We start from the raw sequence: 11,935 nt of genomic DNA on the forward strand, positions 1-11,935 counted from the left end.
GCGGGAAAATTTAAATATTTGAGTTCATATCTGGAGGAAAAAAGAAGACGAAGCTACAGCTATAGATGAGATGTTGAATGTTCGGTGTGATATGATGACCGTAACAGTTGGCGTGAGATTAAGATATTACGGAAGGCTGTTGACACTAATGCGGATGTCAGTACGTTGATTAATGAATATATTTGTGATCGACTCAGGTCAAGACGGAGAAGTCTTGGCAACAGTTTAGTGGGTAACGCATTTGCCCGCTAAACTTGAAAGACACGTGATGGTCTGGGTTAACTAGACTCACTTCATTTCGTGCCGGGAGCACCCCGTTCGGTTTGTCCGGAAGATCGCCTAGCAGAATCGAAATTTAGAAGAATGACCTAAAGCAATCGGCCTAACAGCGGCAGCGTCTCCGGCGGTGATAGGGTCCTCGTAGGTGCGGGTCTGGTTGTGGACGCGTTTTTTATGAGAAACATTCGTAATAAATTACGGCAGTGCCGGGTTGTGTGTTCGGAGCAGCAAAATGATGACCGATAGGATGACCTGTGACAGAGCGGCTGCAGCTACAGAACTTACCCCGCGCTCCCTGCACTCTCCGCACTCGAAAGGGAAACAGAAGAGGGACAGAAGGAGTCAGTACAGAGGGCGAAGACGAGGTTGGACCGCGGGGCAAACGAGCCCCGGCAGACGCAGCACGAACTAGTGCAATGACCAAAATCCAATCTACATATCTCACACACACACGCACTCGCGCACACTGAGACACACGATGAAGGCCGCAGACACCCGTGAAACCCTGTCAATCTCCCAGGGCATAAAGACGGTTAGCCAAGGGTCAGTCATGCCTTCGTTCGTGTCGCAGTCGAGTGCGAACAATGTTGCAGACTAAAAGAAATGTAGCCACTGCCGGCAATGGTAGAAACTTTGTTCATCCAGAAACGATCGGGGAGCTAGTCGTTGCGCCAAGACCGAGTAGGCACCGCCTGTCGCAGCGAATTAAGAACCGTACGCAGAGCGGACTGACAGTTAACGACAACGGGGTTCGGATATTTGAGTGGGATGGGGTGGTTACGGGACGACGACAAAGAAGAAACAAAAATGCTGGGAAACTAATTTCCAATGTCAAATTTCGAATTGATCACTTTGTTAGGTGGTGTTTGAGTCAGATTTATGCATCTCTTGGTGTGCGTTTACCGGCTGAATAAAGCTGATGGGAGTAATGGAAGTAGTTCAATAGATAAAAAGACGAATGGGTTTTTATACTGATTTATTGTATATCAGATAATGGATTCGAACGAACCATAAAGATCGCTGCTGCTACTAAAAATTAATTCTAATTATTCTATCAAAAATGAGTAGCCCGAAAATTTTTCACGTCACTACAGTACGGTTATCACAGTTACAAGAAAATAATGATATTTTATTATCAAACACTTCCTCTGTCGGTATTTGTTTTTTTGGATGATCCTTGTAATGCACTGACATTGTGTAGGTCAAAAGGGATGATAAAAATTTCCACATAAAATTTACGTTCGAAGATGTTGTGTCAAAAAACCAAAGAAAATAGTCATTTATTTATAAAAAAGGAAAATCACGCGTTATTAAGTACTGCTTTCTAAGCATGCTTGCTGGTCGGATTCGTTTCTCATGTGAGCTTAATCGCACTTAAATCAATAATATAAGTCGCCATTATTCATTATTGTTTCAAGTGAATTTTTGTTTGAAAATCAAGGATATTAGTACTTTACATCTCTAAAACTTTTATTTTAAGGCGTATAGATGAACTCACAAGAGTATCTCCCCGGAACGACTTTTTATACCTTTATACAGCATAAGAGCAGTTTCCATATCATAACCACTACTTTAGAATAGTTGATCGTATAAGAGCAGAGCATTGGTGTTCGGAATATCTGGACGTTACTAGCTCAATTTTTAGCCCAGCTTCCCGTTGGATCAAGCCTGTGATGGATCAAGCCTGCCATCAGATTCGTCTCATGTTATCCTGTAGCGGCCAATCGAACTATATCAATCTCAAACTAAGCCACCGCTATCGATCAATTACTCTGTCTGCAGTCGTTATATAGGCTGGTACTAGCCGCGGCATAGTATAACCACTTGGTCTTCCCCGGCTCTCATTTGGTTTGACGAAGCAACGAACGTCCTGCATCGCGTTGACTGCTGCCAGAAGAGCTGCATTCGCTTTTGGTCACTATGTCGTCTTGTTCAGCCAAAACATAAAGCAACGCATTAATGGCTGTTTCAAACGTCAAACTTGAAAGATTTACTGTTAGCACAAATTGTAACACCACTGACTTCTTATAAAACTGGCACTAACAAACATCTGTCGTTTAAACATCTGCCCTAACAGCTAGCAGCCTCAGTATCAGCTGCGATATGCTCCCTTTCTCCTTCTAATTCTGTGTATTGTATTTCTTCTTTCAGTCGCGACGTGAGCTCTGCGTTTTTAACGTGGAGCACTGCCACGAAGTCCATAACCTTTCCCTTGACTTCAAAGCTACTCTAACACTTACTCATATGAAGGCCCCAGTCTTTCGTTGGATCGTCGTAATTTTGGATGGATGGCTTTGACAGTTCTGCTCTGCTTTGCGTCCCTCGTGCTATTAACCTCACCAAAGATTGCTGGCCACAGTTGATGGAGTGATGATTTAGTTAGGGAAAGAAGATAGGTTAATAGGGTGAGTAGCACCAGAATTGTAGTAAAGGTCATCGGCTGGGTATCGCAGTGTTTCTGTGAGAGCGGCTTTCGTTGAGACAAAAACCTTTTAGTCCGTACCTGTGTACGTTGAAAAACGTTATTTGTATCACACAAGAAAAGACAGAAACGCCACGAGTTAGTGGTAAGGTTTGCACCGCTTCGGATGCCTTATCACTCGTGTTTAATATCAAATAAACTAAAGCATAAAATATTATGAATGTTTAGGACGTTATGTACCATTCACTTTCTTTAATACTGACGTCTCAAACAAGGCAATATGGCTGATAGATTATATGAAAATAGGGTAGCTGCCCTAAGGTTTGATAAGCAGTTTTTTTTTTCAAACTTTTATCAGGCCTTAGCTTATGCCGGAAGTACACTTAGGCTTGAGGAGTTCATATTGCCGCTTTGTAAAAACCGCAAAGAAAACTATTAGAAACGATAAGAAATGGCTGTTTTCAGTTTCGCGTTAACCGCTGCATATGTTATGTTACATTTTTCATTCATTATTGTACATCTCATTCGGATAAAGTAAATCATGTTTCACAAAACGATCAGTTCCGTTCTACCCTCTCAGGTAGTTGTGAAGAAGGCAAAGTTCAAAACAACGTTAGTACTGCATTTGCAATAAAAAGCACCGTCAGTTACTCTAGCGAAGACAAGAGCAAACTGCGCAACAATCACGTAGCAGTGTCCAATAATGTCCTAAACAGTTCCTTACCGAGCGAAGCAAATCTGCTTATTTCACCTCGCTATGCAATGCCCTTGCTACAAATCGAACGCGGTATAGGTTGCGCCGCTTCTCTCACGCCCCCCAAGAACAAAGGTAACAACGTCTCCCCCAATGGGACCCCCCCCACCTGTTAGCCAATATAACCGAATAAATCTTACACAGCCAACCATAAGCTGAGACGCACACAAATCCATAACACGGTACTGCCATGCGCTCACATACGAAGCTGTAAGTTGTCGCATATATACGCACGTGCATGCATAAAAGCAGGAATTTCTCTGACGCACAAATTGCCAGGAGGGGGGACGGAAATTTTGAAGTGCATGCCGCACCGCACCGCACGAAATGCGCCTTGTGCGTGGAAACATGTCGGAGATAATCGCCGACCCGGAAACAACAAACGCGAAGCAATACCGAGGGTAGCGATAGCGATGCATAACCGAGGGTCGTGTTATTGGATTTTGGGTGATCACTCCGCGAAAAATCGGGTTGATGTGTGTCTGTTGGTAAATAAGGCAAGTCGCTGTTCTCATGGTATTGTTGTTTTTTAGAAGACGAGGATTGCCAGGAAATATGGACCTGTAAACCGCACGGCTACAGATCCACATAGGCCGAGTCCTTGAAACGCCACAACGCACAGGTTGCCCCATAGTCTATGTATTTATATAACACCAAAACTCAATGTGAATTTCTTTCCGTATACATTTCTTATGTTCCAAATCGACCTGGATCTTCATTTAATAATACAACGGGCTACCCGCATGTGGCGTTCGAGTATCTCTCTAGCCCTGCAATTATGTAGCATACGAAAGTAGAAAAATCATAAAATACATATAAAATAAAATAATTTTCATGTAATTCCTGGGGCAAGTTTTTATTGTATAGTACTTTTTATTGTAGCTCAGGGACTCTGCATACTTAGATGAACTTCGTCGACTTCCTATTTTTCCTACTATATTAATTTTTGTCGTAATTGTATATTATTTCAAATATCTTTCACACTTAAACATACCGGTCATCATCAGACGAATGAAGATGCAATAAAGCCTTAGTTTCCCAGGCTAACCCATACGTTCTTTTCTCGTAATGTTAACTAGTAGGGACAAGAAGGCCCGCTAATTACATGCAGATATGACGGTCAGTGCTGGAGCGCCGTGCGCTTTCTGGTCACTCCACTATGATAACTTGGTGAGTAATGTATTTGTCTGCAAATTCTAGGAAATGCGTTGTGGTTTAGGTTCGAACCCGAGCATATACAGACTTCGTTTCAAGCTAGGAGCCAACCGACTGATGGAATGTCTAACCGCGATACCGGCCATAAAGCCCGAAACATAGAGGCGTATAAAAACCTTAAAAACACTAATCGTCCGATACAACCGTCAAAATAAATATATCGAAGACTAAAATACTGACAGTTGTGCAGTCAGCGTAAGATGATTCAACGATAATTTCTTCCGTGCCAGTGCTGGACTTGTGGAGGAAGCCACAGCGAAGGACCGTACCTTTGTTGATAATAGCATTGCGAACGGTTAGACTTTCATTTATCCCGCGAGAAGCGATCATTAAGTCTTTACTATTGGAATTGTAAGTATGGATACATTTTCTTATACCTAATGAAAAGGAAATGTATAAATATAAACAAATATTTTCCGTGTCACAATTGAAACAAATAGTTCTCTAAATTGATTTCACAGTCTACCCCGCAATAGAGAGCTATTACGAACGATGCCTCAACAGAAGAAAGGGTGCGCGCGTCGTCTGTATTCTGTGGCCCGCTATTAGCAATCGTGACGACCAAACTATCAGACGCCCTCCGCAGGGTGAGTGCGAGTAGACAGGTCAAATCTGTTGTTTATTTATGTAGCGGCGCTGGTGCGCGGATGCGCATAAAATTTGAGAATAGAACGATACCAGGATGCACGGTTATTTTTTGAAAGGGGTCGCTTATTATTCTCAAGATGTTGGACAATGCGATTGAGCGTCAAAAAGAACCAGCTAGGCAATGACATAAAGACGCTGGACGCTATGTAAAAAGAGCTTGTTTACTGAGCAAGAGGTTTGCCTGTGCGCAAGTTTTCTGAAGTGGTAGTAGTGAATATCTAAATCGACAAAACACAGCGCTTTCTTTACCTAGATTCGCAGACTATATACTTTTTGGGAATGTGTATTATAAAGTCTTATTAGCCAAGTCGTGAGTTGTCATATAGAGCATGGTATGTGGTGGAAGCTCTAATATATAATAATATATATTAAAAGAAACAACGTTTTCTAAAATTTGACTAAAAAAAATGCTGTCCGTCGGGTGGATGCATCTACGGCCTATACTAAGGCGAAGTTGTAGTTCATGGTCGAAAAAGTTAGCCGAAGGCCCACCTTTGGAAAGTTTTGTTGCTGATGCGGCCCTTTTAAATCGGAATGTTGCTAATGATGAGTTTCCTACAGAAATGCCATATCTCAATCCTCACGTTGAGAAAAAGAACGTTTTCTTTGAGGTAAGTTCATTTCAATTCCTCTAGCTATTCTGATCTTCGAAGTGTATTATTAAATATTCAGATCAATTCCCTCTTTAAAAGCATTTCAAGTTTAGTAGGAAAAAGATTCAATCGGACTGTTGTTTCAGGAACGCTATTAAGTAAATAAATTATAACACAAGAGAGATGATACGTGATGCGTAAATTTATTGATACGGTTATTCGTAAAAAAAAATATAGAAGTTTTACGGAACCTGAAAAGGTAATGGGTTAGCCCCGTGGTTCCTTCTTGATTTCTTTTTCATTTTTTGCTTCGTTTCTCTCTCGCCATTGATGCGGCTTACCGGGCTAGTGTTTGACCACTTATGGTTTTTCCGGCTTGCGGACCCCTAATACGATGTCCAAGCAGAAAATCCATCTTTATGTTCCGCATGAAACTAGGTTCTACAAAGGACTGCTTTCAGTGAGCAAAAAAATCTATTTAAAAAGTATATAGGATATCATGGTTTTAGGTAACTGATCTTGAGACCCATACTAGCTGGTTGGATAACGCCAGGTGTGTATGAAACATATTTACAACTAACAACATCAAAAAACATCGTACCTTCATTGATAACTATCTCCGAAGGCTCAGGTAGATAAATGATGACATATTATTCAGCACAAAAAGCAAAACGTCATATCAGTCTTTTTCTGTAGGTGTATGGTTGTCAGATGAATGTCAATGACACTGAGATCGTATGGTCGATTCTTAATAAGAGTGGCTATAAAAGGGTTACCGAACAGCACCAAGCTGATGTTATTCTTATCATGACGTGTTCAATACGCGAGGGTGCGGAAAACAAAATTTGGCATCGACTTCGCCAGCTCAAGGGAATAAAACGCGAAAGATTTTTGCAGGTTTGTTCGCTTGTTCCTATAATCACGCATGCGAAACTTCCGCTCTAGACAAGTCATGATCATAATGAAAAGGTTTGCGTACGTCGCTAGTATTTTACCCAAGTCAAACACAATACTATTATCGATCCTTGATAGATATCTAACTGGTATCGCACGTTATAAGAACCTGAAGTTGGATTAAAATTTTCTAATATATTGTCTAACAAATTGGCTTCGAATTTTTTGCGCAGATCGGGGTCCTTGGCTGTATGGCAGAGCGATTGAAAACGACTCTGCTCGAAGTCGAGAAGAGCGTCGACGTTATTGCAGGCCCAGATAGTTACCGCGATCTTCCACGTTTGTTAGAGACTGCGCACGGGGGCCAGACAGGTGTAAATGTTCAGTTGTCATTGGACGAAACTTACGCGGACGTAACACCTGTTCGACTAGATGCGAACAGAAAGACTGCCTTCATTTCGATTATGAGAGGATGCAATAATCTGTGTACATATTGTATCGTCCCTTTTACCAGAGGTAGGTGTATTATGGAGTCTACATAGTCGCAGGTGGCTAACGCCTCCCCTATTGTGTTTCGTTTTAGAGGGGTAATGCTATGGCCATCAAAAGGCTAAACCGTGTTATAGGTCACCTTGCTAAGTGGTTCTGTTTTCTTCGTATTTTGGAACTTCAAACACAATGGCTAAGGGTTATCTGGAACGAGCAATTAATTACTACAATGCGAAAATACTTGTTAGCCCAGCTAGAGGACACTGAGACTTAAATCGCTGGGTTCAGTATTATCTAAGGGGATTGAGTACCACCATTTTACACTCACTTCAGTCATTTGTAGTCAGGCATTTGATAAGCACAAATGTGCGATTCTATATAATTAGGCATCGTTGTTGATTTGTGAGCTGATATTGACGCTTTCTCTGGCAGCTTGTAAGAAAAATTAAAGATTTGTTTCCCTCCCATTTATTATGCGCATATTTATGAATACATTTAACTATCAGGTCGGGAACGTTCACGGCCGCTGGCCTCGATCCTGGATGAAGTTCGTCATCTGTCCTTCAACGGAGTGAAGCAAATTACTCTTCTTGGTCAAAACGTTAACAGCTACCGCGATATGTCAGCTGAGTCTCATCCCTTTATCCAATACACTGGTAAGCTAGATCGTTCCATCCTGTTTGAATTGTCCGTAGTACTCTTAGTGTATTCTACATAAGTTAAGCTCAAGGAAATAATCACAGTTGTTTATAATATCATCTGATGATGTGTGCCTAGGTTGATTTGAAGCTTATAATCGTTTTTGCTATCCACAGTTTGTTTAGCACAACCTATATCGGGGATTTATAGCTCTTTAATTTGTGAATATATGCGACGCATTGTTCGTGTTATACACGAACTATCGTCCTCACTTTTTGTAGGTGTTGGCCTGGCGAAAGGCTTCAAACAGCGATGCAAATTGCCAACTAGCGGGCTTGGCTTTGCCGACCTCCTTCATCAAGTTGCACAAATCGACCCGGAGATGAGAATCCGGTTTACCTCGCCACATCCCAAGGACTTTCCAAACGAAGTTCTCCAGGTGATTTCGTCGCACCGAAATATCTGCAACCACCTCCATTTGCCGGCTCAGAGCGGTAGCACGGTCGTGCTAGAGCGCATGGCTCGAGGGTATTCGCGTGAGGACTACCTATCTCTGGTGGAGACTATTCGAAGCTATCTTCCAAACGTTGGGCTAACAAGTGATTTCATTAGTGGATTCTGCGGTGAAACTGAGGAAGACCATGAGATGACAGTCGATCTCGTTCGAAAGGTTTGTCAAGTCTATGGAATCGATTTGTCTTTTATTAGAAGTTGCTTTTTTCTAATTAAAGAATAGTGCACCAATTCTACGGCGAATAAGGATGACAGTTTTTACGCGCAGTTCTTGAGCGTCATTACTCATAAACATTTTTTTGGAACAAAAATCGTTTTCAAGCTCTGCGTAAGCCTCGACAAATCTCTGCAGTGGCTGTACTTACTTTGTTCGGATCCTGGCATGATTTTTAATTCCTAATCTGTTATTAACGAAATCTCTACAGCAATTAAAGCTTAGCTTTTATAATGGAATGGCTAAGTTATTAGTTTTGTCGAAAAGATATTTTTGTCACCAAGGTGTTGTTTCATACGATTGGTTGGTTACAGGTGAATTATAACTTCTGTTTCGTGTTCCCGTACAGTATGCGAGAGAAGACAAAAGCTCACCGAAATCTTGAAGATCTCATTCCGATGGAAGTGAAAAAACGTCGTGCCACAGAGGTATTGGCCGCTTTTCGACAGACTGTTACTCCTCACTTTAAGGCGTAAGTAGACGGAGTCAAATGTCTCAGTTAAACCAGTCTAGCTACCGTCCTGCTTCTTTACTTTATAGCACTCTGAGATTAAATAATCTGTGATGTCAGTAGGTCTCGTGACTTGAGCCACTGCAATAATCTGGCCCGGGTTATCAGTACCTACGTGAAATCTCTGTATGACCATTTGTTCTGAAATACGTCAATATCTGTAATTTATACGGACGCATTGATTTTCTGCTTCAGAAAAATTGAGCTTGTTTCGATTGCAGAGAAAAAAAATGTATCTTTATGTGCGGTTGATGTTATATTTTAATTGATTAGCTTATTTAGAACGATGCTAACAACACATTAGATCAAATCATAGCTATCTTAGCGTATCAGATGCATGGAGCAAATAAAAGCTAGCAGCTTAGATGTTCTGACTTCTTTATTTACACGAAAAGCACCTTTATTTGTAGACGAAGGCTAGAAACAAAACAGTGGCTAAAATTATACGTTCTGCCTGTAACTTCGAATGTAACGACATTTTTGCCAAAATTAGAAGCAGTGACATAAATCTATTGGAGCTTCAAAAGAGTCCAATATCTGTCCGCTTTTTTTTACTACAAATTTAACCGCGAGTGTGTTAAGTTTCCACAGCGAATATAAAAACTTATTTGGTGTCTAATCTGTTCTCGACAGACAAATTGGTGATACACAATTAATTCTTGTGGAAGGTAGCCCTCGACGGTCAGATCAGCAGCTCTTTGGACGGAATGAAGGTAACCGATTCTCTACTTATGCACGTTCGTTTTAGAATCACCCTGTTTAGAAGTGCAACACGTACGCGCAATTTGTTTTTAGGAGTTTGCTCAACTCATGCATGTCCATGCTTACAATGTAATAATTTTACTGACTTGCGCTAATAGTCTCTAATGGCGTTTTTGTTGCAGGTAATACGAAGGTTATCATTGACACGGTAACTGTAAACAGTAAACAAATTTCACCTGGGGATTATATCGCAGTCCAAGTAACTGATAGTAACTCGCAAGTGCTAAAAGGTCGGCCGCTGTACAAAACGACACTTCATGAATTTGATACCACAGCGACGACGAAATCGCGTGAAACTTCTCGCATTTAACATAATATCCAGCTTGTTAATAAGTAATGATTGTGTCAACAGGAAAATGCTTGTGAAGCATACGTTATACAAATCCAAACAGTTTACAAAGATATACAAAAAAAATTTTTAAAATAAAAAGAAAATACAAAAAAAATACGAAAGAATACGTTCACGGAAGTTTGAATTTTGCATCGCAGCGAAGTATCCTGAGTTTGCCTATATACAGCTCGAGAGCACAATAACAAAGATAGTAACTTAAGCCCAATAAATAAAACTACCTAAAATGAACTCCACATATATAAGTGTACGCCCTTCATATACAGCCAAATTTTTAAACAGAAAAATATAACTATGAATTAACACTAATAGGTTTTGCTACAGGTATACAACTTTCGAATTTTTCTATTTTGAAGGTTAGCTAAATAAAGAAACGTGCGTTTTTTATTGGAAAAAAATATTCGAGTATACACATTTTTATTATCATTTTTCTTCATCATAATCCTATTATTGCCCACTTCGCGTGGACTTCGTCGGCTTTCCCTTGCGCAAATATTCGTCTGCCTCTTTACCGTTTTCCCTCAATTAGAATTACGTTATTGTAAATATCTGATCACCTCTTTGTGTCGTTTACATTTTTGTTGTAATTGCATCTGCGTTTCGCTCTTTGCATTGCTGTTTCGTAGTGTTTTCTCAGGTATTTGTTAAAATATCGCAGATTGGCTACGTCTGACCAGTTTTCCTTTTCGCACTTTATCTCTTGTTTAGCCTGAATAGTCGTCCACGTTTTACTTTTTTTTAATATTTTTCCAAGAACTGTTCTCAATTTTTGTGTGTGTTGTGCGCCGTTTCTGTCAGTTTTACGCACATTGTGTTGTATCCTAGTTCGCCGCTGGGTTTCATTGGATCGTACTCTTGCCCAGTGGAACATTTCTGTTTTTCTGGAGTTGTAGAGTGACTATATATATATAGATATATATATTAGTTCCTCTATGTATATATATATATATATATTTCTGTTCGATGACTCAAGTTGCTTACTGCTGTATAAATGAATAGGGAAAATGTTTCACTACTAAATTTGTTTTAAAAATTATTTAGAATTTAGCGTTCGATTACTCCACTGCTTATTCTTAGGAATTAGTATTTGCTTTTGTTTCTATCCGTTTATTCTTTTTAATTTTTTTTGTCTTCGAAATGATGAGTTTGATGTGTGCTGATGCATAAAAACTCGCACCTTACATAATATATTCTAGCTAACTTCCTTCCTTCCTTGTTTCAATTCCTTGTTTTTCATTTATCTACTTGCGCTGATGTTAGTCAAAGTTATGTAGTGGGTGATACGAGTTGACCTGGGAGGCAAATAAACCTTAATCAGTTTGGTCCTATTATGTAAAATTCCGGATAATGTCTTTGTGTTTCTGGCAAATGAAAGTCATTGAATAATTATATGTATAGCTCAACCGCATTTACACGTACAAACGTTCAAGGCATATGTATCAGCACAAATCTCTTCTCGATAATACCCCTTGTAAAAATAAAATTGCTTAAGAAGGTTACTTTAAAAGAAGTAATTACTTAGTCCACTGCTATACGAGTATATGGCTTCGCCTATGTGCCATTAAGGGTTTACAATGGTTGGTTCAACGTAAAGCAATTTCGTATGACACTCCACTCTACTGTGCGATACATACATAAACTGAAAAGTATGAA

The 11,935-nt window shown here is 40.2% G+C and overlaps 1 protein-coding gene and 1 long non-coding RNA gene across 3 annotated transcripts; one reads left to right on the forward strand and one right to left on the reverse strand.

Moving 5' to 3' along the window:
• Positions 1 to 69: 69 nt before the first annotated feature.
• LOC111268631 (uncharacterized) lies at positions 70 to 4,243 on the reverse strand. Its single transcript, XR_002685319.2, has 3 exons — positions 3,690 to 4,243; positions 2,520 to 2,782; positions 70 to 2,206 (listed from the first exon to the last, which is right to left on the reverse strand). It is a non-coding gene; the product is annotated as an uncharacterized LOC111268631 (long non-coding RNA).
• A 1,058-nt stretch (positions 4,244 to 5,301) lies between these two features.
• On the forward strand, positions 5,302 to 10,682 carry LOC111268626 (mitochondrial tRNA methylthiotransferase CDK5RAP1). 2 transcript variants are annotated; one of them, XM_022847727.2, is made up of 8 exons: positions 5,302 to 5,929; positions 6,608 to 6,808; positions 7,039 to 7,321; positions 7,801 to 7,950; positions 8,215 to 8,603; positions 8,975 to 9,132; positions 9,805 to 9,884; positions 10,056 to 10,682. In XM_022847727.2, the coding sequence occupies exons 1-8, from the start codon at positions 5,726 to 5,728 to the stop codon at positions 10,241 to 10,243; spliced, it is 1,653 nt and encodes a 550-aa protein (XP_022703462.1). In that variant the 5' UTR covers positions 5,302 to 5,725; the 3' UTR covers positions 10,244 to 10,682. The 2 variants fall into 2 exon arrangements, with proteins under 2 accessions (XP_022703462.1, XP_022703463.1); XM_022847728.2 differs by lacking the exon at positions 6,608 to 6,808.
• The last annotated feature ends 1,253 nt before the right edge of the window (positions 10,683 to 11,935 follow it).

This window comes from Varroa jacobsoni, unplaced genomic scaffold, assembly GCF_002532875.2.
Source record: "Varroa jacobsoni isolate VJ856 unplaced genomic scaffold, vjacob_1.0 scaffold_1304, whole genome shotgun sequence".
NCBI lineage: Eukaryota > Metazoa > Arthropoda > Arachnida > Mesostigmata > Varroidae > Varroa > Varroa jacobsoni.

Excerpts from the sequence above, each read along its gene's own strand:
- LOC111268626 (XM_022847727.2), top strand. The coding sequence starts at position 5,726 with ATGCTGTCCGTCGGGTGGATGCATCTACGGCCTATACTAAGGCGAAGT. Across the intron at positions 5,930-6,607 it reads AAAAGAACGTTTTCTTTGAG|GTGTATGGTTGTCAGATGAA; the intron begins GTAAGTTCATTT and ends CTTTTTCTGTAG. Across the intron at positions 8,604-8,974 it reads CAGTCGATCTCGTTCGAAAG|GTGAATTATAACTTCTGTTT; the intron begins GTTTGTCAAGTC and ends GGTTGGTTACAG.